The sequence below is a fragment of the Cyclopterus lumpus genome, chromosome 21 (assembly GCF_009769545.1).
Source record: "Cyclopterus lumpus isolate fCycLum1 chromosome 21, fCycLum1.pri, whole genome shotgun sequence".
NCBI lineage: Eukaryota > Metazoa > Chordata > Actinopteri > Perciformes > Cyclopteridae > Cyclopterus > Cyclopterus lumpus.
Genome location: NC_046986.1, coordinates 9,203,636 through 9,218,543, shown reverse-complemented (window position 1 = coordinate 9,218,543; position 14,908 = coordinate 9,203,636). Strand labels below are relative to the sequence as shown.

General features: G+C 40.4%; 1 protein-coding gene across 1 annotated transcript; it reads right to left on the bottom strand.

The window, feature by feature from the left end:
* Nucleotides 1-2,695: 2,695 nt before the first annotated feature.
* Nucleotides 2,696-11,729, bottom strand: LOC117749990 (dentin sialophosphoprotein-like). Its single transcript, XM_034560797.1, has 9 exons — nt 11,415-11,729; nt 10,103-10,393; nt 7,994-8,257; nt 7,443-7,547; nt 7,104-7,157; nt 6,318-6,488; nt 5,866-5,904; nt 5,145-5,330; nt 2,696-4,731 (listed from the first exon to the last, which is right to left on the bottom strand). The coding sequence occupies exons 1-9, from the start codon at nt 11,464-11,466 to the stop codon at nt 4,022-4,024; spliced, it is 1,872 nt and encodes a 623-aa protein (XP_034416688.1). The 5' UTR covers nt 11,467-11,729; the 3' UTR covers nt 2,696-4,021.
* Nucleotides 11,730-14,908: the final 3,179 nt, after the last annotated feature.

Below are 14,908 nucleotides of genomic sequence, written 5' to 3'. Positions count from 1 at the left end.
AGACATGCTAGCAGCTTTGTGACGCTGTAGCTACACAGGCTAATGGTGCTTTGGGCTACGTGTGAATATCAGCATGCTAATGCTTACATCTTAGCTTACCATGCTAACATGTGCTTATTAGTATTAAACACATGCTGAGTCTGGCAGGAATGTGGTACTCATTTTCTGCACTAATCCATCCAACAGTTCTGTCACTAAAAACCTCCATGTGTTATTTACCTGATGGATAATAGTTGGGGGATCACTAAAGTCATAAGGATTCTTGGTCTATAGGACAAAAAAATGAGAACCAAAGAACTGACTTGGGCAATCTTACATCACGACATTACTGTGTACGACAGTCAAAATAAAGTTCTGTGTCCCAGACCAACGTCTCCAAAGCAAAAGCCCAAGAGAAACCGCAATGAAAACAAGCAAATACTCCAAGATCTTTCCTGGCCATGCAGAAGAAGTTATTTACTTATTGGATTAACACTTGATGTTCCGGAGGGACATTATTGCCAAGATGTTGTGTGACAGAGAAAGTGTGTAAGCACAAAGATGTGACCTTACTCCCAATCCAGCCAGGCCACAAGAAGAAGAAGTAGGACCATCATGAGACTCACTCCAACATGGCTGCCGCGGCGCACACCTTCATTCAGCCTGGAGGTCCAATAACCAGTGTTTATATTGTGGTCACCAGATATGAACATGGCATCAGTGTGTTTGATAGACTCTTTGTTGTTCAAACACAACCAAACAGTAATACCTCCAATTAAGGTTCCTTATAAGTGGAGTAATAACAAAATGAAAGACATATAAATCTCAACAATGACCTGATCTGTTTTCCCCCCCGCAGAGCAAGGCCTCTGTTAATACGACCACGAAGGAGCTGAGCTATACTTTTAGTTATTTTAATTAATCATCATTTATGGTTCTGAGAGGACAGTCAAACAACATGCAATATTTGTATCTGTCCCATTTGTATCATTTATAGGTATATAAGTATTAATAAGTGCTTCCACTGTGTTGCTTGCTGCCATGGGTATAATAATATTTCTGCCTTGGGCACACTCGAGCGTAGAGGTTGAGTTTGAACCAAATATACATTCATAAACATCATCGCCCAAGAGGGAAACTTTGTTTAAAGTAGTAAAATAATAACAGGGTCCAACGACAAATCAGGCCTTAATAGAGGTCTTTTATAGAGATAGGAAAGGAATATTATTTAATTATGATGTCTGAGCCACATTTAACAATTTATCCACATAATTACGGTGGGTGCCCAGGTTGCAGTGTCACAGTAAAGTATGGCCGTGAAAGAGCCAAGAACTTTTATAGAGCAGATATTAATTGATTTGTCCTGATCTGCCTGGACCTGGCCTCCCTGGGCTCAGCCTCCTCGTGAAGCAGTGCCAAGGTCTGTCCTAACCGCATAAAAATAAATGAGAAGCTATGGGGCTTGTCTCTAAAGCCAGAGGATATTGTTCGATTTCACGTCAGCCCTCCAGGAGGCAATTTAAACATCCCAGCTAGCTAATCAACCTGGTATAAAAAGGCAGTTCTGGAGGGAGGCCCATTCCTCCTTTTTATCTCCTTTTCTATTGCAACCTTGTTATTGGGCATGTATCTGAAGGGACATTACACAATGTAATGTAACTATGATGTGGAAAATTAAACAAATACTCTGGCTTTAAAATTCCCCGTCCAGTTAAGCTCGCGTCCCATTTCTGTTTTTCCTCAAAATCCATTTTTAAAAAAAAGCCTGTTTGGTGTCACAATTACACCAGAAAAACAATATGCTTATGTAAAAAACAAGTTGGCGATGATGAAACCGTTGCTTCCACTGCGATTAAGACTCTGAGGCCAGGACGGGAGCCTCCCTGCTGCCATCGACATATCAGAAATGTCTCAGTGGAACCACATTGTGACCCGCGTCGGAGGAGGCAGAGCCTCGATCCCCACAAATAATGCAATACTCTTAATTCCCCCCTCGGTATTCCTTGTGACCACAGACATATGATAGTGTTCATTCTCTGCTCGTGCCCTGAACCCACAGGTCAGCTGGTAGCAGATCACAGACTTCGATGTGACTCAGAGGTTAAACTAATCATGCATGACTTTCTCACATGGCCCCACCAGGGCCTGAAGGAATCTACACCAGCTTGTCATCCAGCAGCGGGTGAACCTGCTTTTCAAGCATTTGCATCGCAGCCGGTTTTTGACTGTGACGGTTTTTCACTAAACTCACCTTTAATTATGCAGACCTAAAAAGTCCCGCACACTGCATTTATTCAGCTCCTCATAAACACCCTGCCCTCCCTGAACTCAAAGCAATATCGCATATCGGGACGCTTTAGACTTTAGAGGAATGTTTTCATTTCTAATTTCTAATTTAACCATCACATCTTTTAACTGTGTATTTGAGAAGTTTGCCTCTGTGGCTGAGTGTCCTTCAACTCTCTCTCAGTGGTATTAAGAGGGTTATAAGAAAGAAAAACGGCTCATCAGTTCTTGAAGAGAAGAGCACATAAACACTGCCCCCTACTGATACAAACACATTCTTACATTTAGGCAGTATTTTATTGTGCATTGGTTATAGAGTCGCCGTGCTAAGCTGTAAGACACATCAGTTTGTTATATTTTCTTTTATTTCATTATTGCAGCAATCATTCCACAATATTTCTTTTAAAACAGAGAAATGTGAGCTCTTATCATTAAACAAGAAGACGAGAAACTGGAAATCAACGACTTCTACTCGCATTGCCTTTATAAATGAGTGCAGTGAGACATTTCAAAAACATCCATCATCAGTACAAGGTAGCAAGAAATACAAAATACAAATACAATCTAGCTGTGGAGTCATGAACGTAAATCTCATATCATTTATTAACAATCAACAATGACAAATGTACCAGAGCTTAGACATTTTTCAAATATTATCCCAGTAATGAATTAGCATGAAAATAAAGGAGAGCGCACAACATTTGTAAAATACACGGAAGAACAAACTTTTCAAGATGATCCATCATTTTAATCTTAGATTTAAAGTGAGTCCCTTTTGTCTGTGAGACAGCATCCCACATATTCATCAGTCCTTTACGGTGATTTTATTCTCTTACAACACCTTCAATAAAGCATTTTGTTTCTTAAAGATCTGCTGTTATAATATTTGCCACAGTCACTGCACAACTCAGCTTACAATAATTACATGTTGGGGAGTTGTTCCTGTTCAAAGCATAAAGGATGTCGTATGCTGAACAGATTGTAATGTTGAGCTAAACAAATACATTTATTGAAATATGAATATAAAAAGTCTTCCTTTTGATAAGGTCACAATATGACAGATTAGTGCTGATTCAAGTTAAACATATACATTCGTATTTTTAATAGCTTAACTCCCAAGAAAACCCCTCACATGTAGCACCATTAGTCAATAATTCATAGTATCGTTTAAAAAAACTAAAACAATGTAAAAACTTTTTTTTTATATTGCAGCTGTTCTTCAAACGCATAACATGAATAATATCAAAAGAAGCTAAGAAGTTAAAAGTAATAGGACCGAGAAAGGTAGAAACTATCTGTTTTCTGTGAGTTTCACGTCTGGTTCTCTTCCCTTCAGACTCATTCCAGGGCCGACTGTTGCATTGTGGATAATATGTTATCTCTGTTGAATGTCTTTCAGTGACGTATTTCGGGCTTTTGTTTTACTGGTTTCAGGGACACCATTTGTGTTATAATAAAAAAAGAAACAGGCAACAGAGATAAATGAACCTCCCCGTCTGCTTTCAACCTCCAAACTGTCCCCTTTTTTCACGATGCAATTGTCTGCTTCTTTCCTCGGTGTACGTTATGTCCACCACTCCATCATTTTACAACAGTTCATATGTGTTGTCTGCATTGGGACTTGAAAACTCCTCCGTGCTTTTCACTCTTCATACTGAGCAGTATTCTCTGCGTCTGCCGTGTTGTATTGACAGCTTCGCTTTCACTATCTGCGTCCTTCTTACATCTGACCTTGTTTTCCAAGTTGCATGAAGGCCTACGCAACAACTTCCTCTTTCTTTCGTCCCACTGCGTCCCCACTGCAGCTCTCATTGACGTGCTTTTCTCCTTGAAGGCCGCACTGGACCTCGTTTTGATCTTCAGCGGTTTCGCCCTCGCCTTCATCCGACTGCCCGTCCGTCTCATCCGAGTCAGTGCAGGTCTTGAGATCTTCTCCTTCGTCTGGCGGTGCATGTGCAGAGTCTGGGGACTCTGGGCATGTATCGGTGTTCCTGTTGTCCGGTTGAGTTGGTGTGGAGCTCTGAGGATGCCGGGAGGTGGCTGAATACAGATCCCTATCTGATTCACTGACACCATCTGTTTTACGTTTATCTTTGTCTTCAGAAACAGGTTCGACAGTTTCTCGCTCGTTGTCTTTGCTTGTGTTTGTTTCTTCTTGTGACAAGTTTAAATCGTGTAATAGTGTCTTTGAACCTCCGGTGGACAACTGTTCGTCCTCGCCAGAGTCGTCCGATCCCTTTCTGTCCCCTTCCCCCGATGAGTCAGATCCTCTGACGTGCGTCTCGGCAGATTCTCCAGCGATCGGATCTGAGTTGGCCACTTCCTCGTCTTCACCAGCGGTGTCTTTCGGCGCCATGTTTGCAGAGGTTTCGGTCAAAGGGGAATGTGGCTGAGCAGCAGGTGAAGTTTCATCATCGGCAGGAGCGGACTGAGCCTCCTCATCCTCATCCGCCTCCCTCTCTGGCTCTGAAACACACAGAACAAAGTAGAACAAGAGCACCTGACTGCTAAGAATTTGCAAAAGGATGACATTGTTCAGAGTCTTCTGGTTTCAAATCAATTCGTCGGGGTTTAAAACTATGAAGAGAGCTAAAAAGCCATTTCCCAAGTAACACACAGATGTATTTAAAATAAGCAATGAAGTGAATCAAATTCAACTCCTCCTGTTATTCAGTTTGATTCTTCTGTCTTTTTTAAAGGGTGATCATTGGTCGAGGTCAATCTGTCCTCGATGAGCAAGGAAATACAGATTGTCTTCTTTCATGTCAAGAATAATACATCAATTAATGAAACGGCTGCTGCTTCCTTTTGTGTCAGCTATGAAACGTTTAACCTGAGTTTGCACTACTGTGCTGTACTGTAGAACAATGGTTTGGTACCGGTATTGTGGGATGGATGTTCAGAAGAGGAGGGGAGTTTTGGCTCCAACTGCGTGTCCTCGCTGAAGTGGTCCGACACGCGAGCGTGAGCCGGGTCCGGTTCGTTATCCTTCTCGGAGTCCGAGGGGTCGCTCTGTGGGACGTCTTCCTCTGGAGACTCTCCGTGCGCGCCGGCATCCGCGTCACCTTTGTCGTTACAAGCAAGATTATTCAGGTTCAGAGGGGAAGGTAACCCACTACGCGGGTTTCTTATGTGTCATTTTGTAAACAGAAGAAAACAGAAAAGGGAAATTGATTTAAAAGAATGCTTTAAAAGAATAAACCACAAAGACGCAGTCAAAGCAAACCAGTAAAGAGCAATGTGTGATGCTAATAATGAGTAGTACATACACATTGATTAATGAATTAGTTGATCAACAACGAAATAATTATTAACATTAATGCTAATAATCAATAAATACTCAAAGTCACTTATACAGCAACAATGGGAGGACTTGCTGCTTTTCTAAGCTAAAATATTTAAATAAAATGATTGATTCATCAATAAATTAAAAGAGAAAATAGAAAAACGGATTGAGTGCAAATTAATATAAAAATGTGTTGTTTGTTCATGTTTGTTAACTAACAAAAGTTACCTTTCTGTTAAGCCAGGACACGTTTTTGGACATGACACACACACACAATCATTTGTCATAATGAACAACATTTGTTTTAGTGTAACCTTCTTTTGGCTTCCCATCTTCTTCATTTTCTTCATGTTCTGTAACAAATGTAGAAGATAGAAATTAAACAAAGAAGGCTTCCTGGTTTAGTTCATAATAGTTTCAATCAATTATAATCTATGAATTGAAACTGAAATGATCTCAATATAAATCCCTCTATTCTGTATAATAGACGAAGTCATGGATATGTATGAAAAGCCAAAAAAGGTACGTACAAGAATTTAGTAGCATTATTATCATTACAAAATCTTTTTATTTTGTAGTTGTTTTGTATTTCCACTTCCTGCCAAGGCCTCTGTCTTTCAGTTATTTGGCTGAGGCACAAGATAAACATTTTGTTTTTTAAATGATAGAGAATATGACTATGAATGTTATTTCACCCACCAATTTGCTTTGAACCCAGGCGTTGCTACTGTTATAGTATACACACACATTTCTTAGCAGCCTTTACCTTGTTCAGTATCATGGTCTGAATCTGGGTCTTGTTTCTGGTCGCGAGCAGATTCATCCGGCCTCATGTTACCTCGGAAGAAACGGCCGAGTGGCTGAGTGGAGGGCAGAGTGGACTCTCTGTGAACAAGAGGCCTTCTTTCAGCATTCTGAGCTTCCTTCCTATCTGACCCTGAAACAGATTGAAATACAACAAATAATGTGACTCCCCAGACGGAAAGAATAAGATCAAAGAGTTCTTACCACCATATGACCAACGTTTTGACGTGAGCGCCATGGACTGCATCAAAATGGACCAGGGAGCTTCTACGGTGCTGACTTGACAGGGTTTGTTAATATTGGGAGGTAGGACAATATGTTTCTCATGAACGTCTGCAACAAATGTGTCCTATGATTGATTCTGGCTGTGTGTTTTGATGCTGATCTGGACCCAGATTTAATAGTAGTGCTCAGTGACGAAATCAAAATCTAACGCTCACGTTTTAGCTGGTATTTTCTGTACATGACAAAAAGAAAATGCATTGTGTTGTATTGTAAAAATGCTAAATGGTACTGGGATACAAAGTTCCCTTATTTTAACTCCCTTTCGTCAGTATGCTACTGTCCTAGTCTCTCCATCTTTTTCTTACCCGGCCAAAAATGATTAGTTGAAAATTAATACGATTTGTCTATCGTCAGACATTTTAATAAAACAATGTTTTTTTTGACAGTCTATTAATTGTCTTGGGCATTTATGAGGGATGAATGCCAAACAATTGCTGGTCCAAGCGTACATACAGTGTCATACCTTCTGTTCTACCTGGTGGTGACGGATTTTCCAAATCATGTTTTGCAAAACATGCTGCAGCGACGCGCATGAGGACAGAAAAAGGTATGATTTAGTTGCATACAATGTGGAGATTACAGTTAATAAAACAGCTGCTTGTCTTGAATAATACTGCATCTAAATAGCCTTAAAGAACCTTGCCCCATATAAATCGTATTACTGCATGTAGTCAACTGTAGTACTGAATACATGGACATCAGTGCACTATATAATGTATATCAACTAGGTTGCTGAAAAATAAAATAATAATAATTTTAGGATCAATTTCTCTAGTTACGGTGTAATTATTGTAATCTTTACCTTTATGGCGTAGTTTGCAGTACAGTATGGCCAGACACACGAGGAGACACGCGAGGAGAAAGGCAACGACTAGGCATGCGATCAATATTACAGATGAACTTTCATCTGCAGAGAAATACAAAAGTTAAACTTAGCATAGCTGTTTATTACATCACATCCTGTACAGAAACAACACGTAGTACCGTAAATCTGTACATATTAGTCTAGATTTTCAACATGAACTCTTTTTGAAAATCATTCTGAAACTGTTTTTAGAACAGAGATCTATAAATACATTTATTTCCTTATTACTGTTATTATTATTATTATTGCTAACGTGAAGGAAACAAAACTGTGCACATTTTTCCGTTTCATCTTCTTTTGCTGTCACCACTGGTACGAAATAAAGATCAAAGTCTCCGTTTCAAATTCCGTGTGATTGTGGATGCGGCCCGAGCAGGTATTGTTTCCTTATGAAACGCATCACGAATGGTGGGCTACTCGTAGGAAAATCTTGTGTTAAAGAGTTTCTAAAAAGGACATTGGAAACAACTGTCTCAAAGAAAGCTTACCTGGGTAGCAATCCTTTGCAGGGAATGTAGCTTCTTCACGACTCAGAAGGTTGCTCACACTACAACTGTACACTTCATCATCATATGCATCCCCCAGAGATATTGGTAACCGTGGGCCGGGCCACACGTCTCCATGCGTTCTCCACTCAAACGTCATGAAGGACTGAGGCTGTCTGGGCTCGGCAGAGCACAGCAGCTCTCCTGACACGTTGGAGCTGCCGCCGTCATTCATCTCACAGGATATGGTGGGCTTGGGCACCGTGTCTTAATGAGTACATCAATGAACAAAAGAAATTAATACATGACCACGTGGTGTACTTATATAATAACACAATACATGGTGTAGGGTATAAAGGACATATTGGAAAAAATAAAGAATTAGCATCACAAAAGAGGCCAATGTATTAATAAATTGTTTTCCGTTGCTCTGCTTCTAGGTTTAAATGTATGAATAAGTGGAGGCAACTATTAGGTTTTAGGTGAGGAAAACATCACGCTCATGATCCATTTAAAAAGGAGTTGTTACACTTTGGTAGCATTATTTTTAGCATTATTTTCTTGAAAGCAAAGTCTCTGAGCTGATATAAACGCCATCATGAAAAAAACTGAGCAGATATAAGAACTATAAAATCTATGTTATGGGTGACATATAATAGCACTGGTTTTCGATATCTGGATCTCCTCATGGCATTGCTGGGTGTGGGCGAGCAGTCCTGTATGTGGGGCTTGCAGTTCAAAAGGATTCTGACACTGCTGCAATATTCACAAGACATGCTTTTAACAAAGACTGACAATTCCCCAATTTCAAAATAATAAAAGGTATACATATTGCCTGTACCCCTTTCAGGTTGTATTTTTTTTTTTTACACCAGCAAATCACAAGCTTTTCTGACATTGACCAACAGAAACAATTCCCTCTTGAACGTGAAAACAAATCCCTCCAACAAGCAGCACAGCAGCCTTGACTCTGTGTGGAAAGGTCTGTATCTATCAGGCTTTGTGTTGTCTGACAAGTTGTTGTCTCTTGACAGCTGCAGTAGGTTTTCCTCAAGATTTCTCTGTAGTTTGCTGCATTTTGTTGAGTTGTAGTGGATTTTATATACACGTGCACATGTAGATAAGAGAGGTTATGTTTTAAATTAATACATAAGAAAGTTATGATCATTAATTTGAGGAATATTCTGAGGAATGTATTATAAAGCATAAGAGAGGATCACTGTTTTATTATTCTGTTTGTTAATGACAAATGTAATGATTAATTGTATGATGCATTAGAATGAATGATGTTTTATTGTTTAGACAATAGTTAAAGGGATGCCGATTGAAACCTGAGATGTTGCTTTTATTCTGAAGGCAGGATAATAGGGTTTTATTCTGAAGGGGAACTTCCTGTCCTTGACCGGAAGTGTGAGCTTTGACCCCGCTAGTTTATCGATTTGAGGCATTCTTTGAAGTGGCCAATGGAACTAACCTTCAGGTGTGAACCTCATGTCTTATTCGCTGGTCAGCGTAGCATGCTGTGTCTCTGAAAGGTATTTGCATGAATACCTCCACTAACCAATGGGAGCTTAGCTCAGCGAATGGACTGCGAATAAAACTAATTGTAAGACATGAATTTAGTCTCTTACGTGGTGACGCCAGACAGAAACTGTTGGCTACGTCAGGAGACTGGAAGCGAAGCCATGTGAGCGCGTCCGGGCCTGGACCATGTATGTATACAGATGACTCTTGTTTGTTATGATTAAACAATATTTATTATATATCTCTGGCTTCGGAGCTTCTTCTTCCAAGCACCAGGTAGCTCGAGATTCTCTGAACTTTTACAATTTATTTTCTCTCTGCTTTCACAATCCTGACAAGGCCACCGGTGTTTGTCCTTACTGTTGTGGTGTGGTATTTGCCATTTAGAGGTGAAAATATACAATATTTCTCACTGGCAGTTAGTTGCATGGTCTATAAAAAATAAGGGACAGGATTTCATTTTTGCAGGTTGTTTTCTTTTCTTTGTGCGTTTGCTTTTATTGAAGGACGTGGAGTTGCTATAGCAACACATCAACTTGATGAACTGCATATAACACCTTTGTTAAATAAAATAAATTGTAAACATACCTATGACCTCCAATTTATGGAATGAACGATGCAACACTTTGCGGATGTCTACTTCCAATTCATAGTCTCCGCTGTCTTCAAATCGTACGTCAGAGATGTCGAGTTCTGCAGAGACCCAGTCAAGAGTGATCCTGTGTTCATAAGGGCTGAACACCTCTTGCTCTTTGCCATTAAACTCCACCACTTTGTTGCCATTATATTTCCACAGGATTCCATCCGGATGTCCAGCGATGTCTGGCCTCAAGAAGCCCCTCCCCCCCTTGAGCGCATATTGTGAAGGCTGTCCAGCAACTAGACACAGAGAATAGAGACGTGTACAAATATGCAGCGTAATGTGTGAAAGTACATTTGTAACATCGACGGGGTACGATGACAACTCAACACCTCAGCACACTGAGTTGCCAGTTAATTAGGTGTACATCTGTACAATCGAATGTAATCCAATAGAAATAAATCAGCAATAAATCCTATTTGTATTCATTCCAAATGTGTAGTGTTTGCTAACACTGTGTTGGATAGGTGTTGATTTAAATGTACGATCATGTTTGAGACTAGTGAGTGTTGGTGGTGTGCTTGACAACATTATGCAGAGTAATAGAAATAGTTGTATAATAGCAATTGATTGTGGTTGATATTAAACAACATTGCCAAATATTCCCTCGTTCCAGCTTCTCAACTGTGAGACTTCCTTGCTTTTTGTTGTTGTGAAAGATGGCTGCAGAGAGCAATGACAGATACTCTCGGATTACAATCATCCCCCATGTAACACCACCTGATAACAATAACTTAAATAACATGAGAGAATCTGAGCCATGTCAGCTGAGAAAACTCCAATGGTGTAATGAAGACCATGAAATCCAAATTAACCATAAATCAAAGTTATGATAATTCAGTCCTACATAAGAGTACACAAACTACTTATGCAAACAGTCTCCACAGAAAGGATCATTTAAAAACAACATAGTGGAATAAATGCAGATGCATTATTATTGTACAGGTCTAACTACAGGTGTAAAGTCAATGTAAACACAAGCATACGTAGTTAGTTATAACACATTATTTTAAAAAGGATCAGGCGTATTTCTTAGTATTCCGAAGTATTGCTGTATTCCAACAATACATGAGATTATAAATCAACCAGTAGTGTGTTTTAGGTCTTCAGGTTTGTATCATACCACCATTGTTACCTGCAGTGAGATATTAGTGCACTAGTGTAGGCCTGCAGACACTGGACTTGTATTGCACCTTTGTGCTGTACTTTTCATTTCGACACACAAGTGCAACTCTTAACTACACCCCACGCCAAACTCACCTAGGCACGAGGGAATAAAGATGAAATAAAACAGGAAATACCGAGCAGCCATTTCAGAATGAGCTCTCGCTTATTCGGCCGCCGTGTTGCGTTCACTTTCACTCCGCCGCAGGTGTCGCAGTGGTACAGGTGAAACGGAAGAAGCAGGTGAACCGTCTTCCTTGTGGTAAATAAGTTCACAGATTTGTTTTGTTTCCTTGAACAAGTTGGGACAGGCTCGAGACCAAAACTCTCGGGAGTATCTGCGCAGGAAATCCGAGGAGCGTGTTTCTGCGCTGTGGGTTTGCGGCTCGAGCGAAAGTACTTTGACCAAAGAAGAAGAACCAGAGAGAGAGAGAGAGAGAGAGAGAGAGAGAGAGAGAGAGAGAGAGAGAGAGAGAGAGAGAGAGAGAGAGAGGGAGAGAGAGTGTCCCACTGACTTCCCTGACCTTCACAATAAACTGACCACTTAAAGGCCTCGCCTCAACTGCAGGTATCGTCATCACATTAGAGGTGTGTAAATGATAATCCTCTTCAATGCCAGTCTGCACCGAGAGGCTCTTCAGTTTGGTGTTTCAACATTTTCTAAGAAAGTGTGTGTTGTCTCCTCGTTATTTCAACTTGAACATTGAGGTGATTAATAAAGGACTCTCCGTTTTAACTGAACACTTTTTTCACGCATGAGCGTTGTTTAATTCCGTGATTTTAACGACTTTTATTACTGGGCATGTCGACTTCGCGTCGGCGCGTTTTATTTTGAAAATATACCGGAAGCTTGATCCTATTGGCAACAGTAATTTACATGTTTTCTACTTTTATACCCATCTCCTCAGAGATTAATCACATCCCTCTCAAAATGTGTCAGAATCAAGGGCGTAGGTTTGGCGTTGGTAGGGACACAGCCAGCTTCTGCTAAAATGCCAATATAGTGTAACTGTTATGTGCAGCTGCAGGTAACTGGACCCAAACGCCGTCAACATGGGGGAAAGGCAACTTTATTGCTCAACAGGATTCAAAGCAGACAAAACAAGCTCACACACATGATCTTCCACGATCTACACAAGACGAACCGACAAAGAGGATTGACACGAACAGGACTTAAATACAGAGGGCTGTGTGCAGGTGTTTGGACACAGGAGGAAACATTCAGGGACAGGGCAGACAATCACAGGGACAGGAAGTGCAGAGAAACAGAGGACACGAGAGACAAGGACTTCAAAATAAAACAGGAAACATGACACAACACTACAGATCCTGACAGTAACAGTATATTCTATATCCAATATATATATATATATATAAACAACTTTTACCAGTTGTGCAGTGAAAAAAGACAAAAAACAATTAGAACATTTTAGATTAATCTATCATACGTTTTATTCGACAGTGCCTTGCCTCCTGCTGTGTTTTAGCCATTGCACTTGGTAGTTGGGTGTAAACTGGCCACATTGTCACAGCGCCACCTACTGGCTCAACTAGACTTCCTTGAAATCTGCCCCAAATTTGTGACGCTTGATACAAGTTGTGGCTTGAGGATATCGACAAGCTTATTTTCACTCACTGAAAGCACCACCTACTGGCAATAGGAAGTCAGTATTATGTGACGAACACTATTTGATTTAAATGACATGTACATGATGTTGTTTACTTGTTATAGAGCTTTTGCATTTATTTGTATTTGCATCAAAAGGAATGTAAACCGCAGCAACAAAAAAGCTCTCTGGCCAGATGATATAGTCGACATCTGAACATAGAAGCATTTTAACATTATAAAAGCATTGTCCATTAACTTTGTTTGACAGCCAATAATCCAAGTCCACCTCCTCTTGTCCCACCTGCACTCTGTTTTGTGGTTCAACCATAAAGTAATGCTTGATTTGGAAAAACAATGGAGTCAATCTGTAAAGATGTGGGCAGTCAGAAAATGTTATCTCATACATATGTTATGGCCATCTCAATTATTGTAAATAAATCTATGTAGTTTATTTTGAGAAACAGTGACAAGGAAAATATTATGGCCTTCCATGTTTATGCTAAACAACTAGCAGGACACTGCAGGGAATCGAACCCCATCCCAGTAAACCAGGAGTACCATTACCAGTGCCTTTTGCTGTTTGACGCTACATGGGAGGCTACAGCTTCTTCTTTACTTTTTTAAACTTTTTTTCTTAGCTTGTAAAGATGGGTTTGTTTTGTTTGGTTGTTGTTGAAATGGTTTATGTACAATGGCAGGGGGAGGGGGCTTGTGAGAAGAGATAATCCTAAACTAATTGGGGGGGGGGGGGCTTGTGAGAAGAGATAATCCTAAACTAATTGGGGGGGGGGGGGGGGCTTGTGAGAACAGATAATCCTAAACTAATGGGGGGGGGGGGCTTGTGAGAAGAGCTAATCCTAAACTAATGGGGGGGGGGGGCTTGTGAAAAGAGCTAATCCTAAACTAATGGGGGGGGGGGGGGGGGCTTGTGAGAAGAGCTAATCCTAAACTAATGGGGGGGGGGGGGCTTGTGAAAAGAGCTAATCCTAAACTAATGGGGGGGGGGGGGGGCTTGTGAGAACAGATAATCCTAAACTAATGGGGGGGGGGGCTTGTGAGAACAGATAATCCTAAACTAATGGGGGGGGGGGGGGGGGGCTTGTGAGAACAGATAATCCTAAACTAATGGGGGGGGGGGGGGGCTTGTGAGAACAGATAATCCTAAACTAATTGGGGGGGGGCTTGTGAGAAGAGATAATCCTAAACTAATTGGGGGGGGGGGGCTTGTGAGAAGAGATCATCCTAAACTAATGGGGGGGGGGGTTATTGTCTCTTTAGTGTCTTGTTGCCTCTTGTTGTCTCTTATTGTCTTTTGTTATCTCTTTCGTCTCTTGTTGTCTCTTGTTATCTCTTGTTATCTCTTTCGTCTCTTGTTGTCTCTTGTTGTCTCTTATTGTCTCTTATTGTCTCTTATTGTCTCTTGTTATCTCTTGTTATCTCTTTCGTCTCTTGTTATCTCTTGTTATCTCTTTTGTCTCTTGTTGTCTCTTATTGTCTCTTATTGTCTCTTATTGTCTCTTGTTATCTCTTGTTATCTCTTTCGTCTCTTGTTATCTCTTGTTATCTCTTTTGTCTCTTGTTGTCTCTTATTGTCTTTTGTTATCTCTTTCGTCTCTTGTTGTCTCTTGTTATCTCTTGTTATCTCTTTCGTCTCTTGTTGTCTCTTGTTGTCTCTTATTGTCTCTTATTGTCTCTTATTGTCTCTTGTTATCTCTTGTTATCTCTTTCGTCTCTTGTTATCTCTTGTTATCTCTTTTGTCTCTTGTTGTCTCTTATTGTCTCTTATTGTCTCTTATTGTCTCTTGTTATCTCTTTCGTCTCTTATTGTCTCGTTATCTCTTTCGTTTCTTGTTGTCTCTTATTGTCTCTTGTTATCTCTTTCGTCTCTTGTTGTCTCTTATTGTCTCTTATTGTCTCTTGTTATCTCTTTCGTCTCTTGTTGTCTCTTATTGTCTCGTCTATTTAGTCTCTTAAGAGACTG

Coding starts and splice junctions, on each gene's coding strand:
- LOC117749990 (XM_034560797.1), bottom strand. CDS start 11,466: ATGGCTGCTCGGTATTTCCTGTTTTATTTCATCTTTATTCCCTCGTGC. Junction 7,158..7,442: donor CTGCAAACTACGCCATAAAG/GTAAAGATTACA, acceptor GCGTCGCTGCAG/CATGTTTTGCAAAACATGAT. Junction 5,905..6,317: donor AGACCATGATACTGAACAAG/GTAAAGGCTGCT, acceptor CATTTGTTACAG/AACATGAAGAAAATGAAGAA.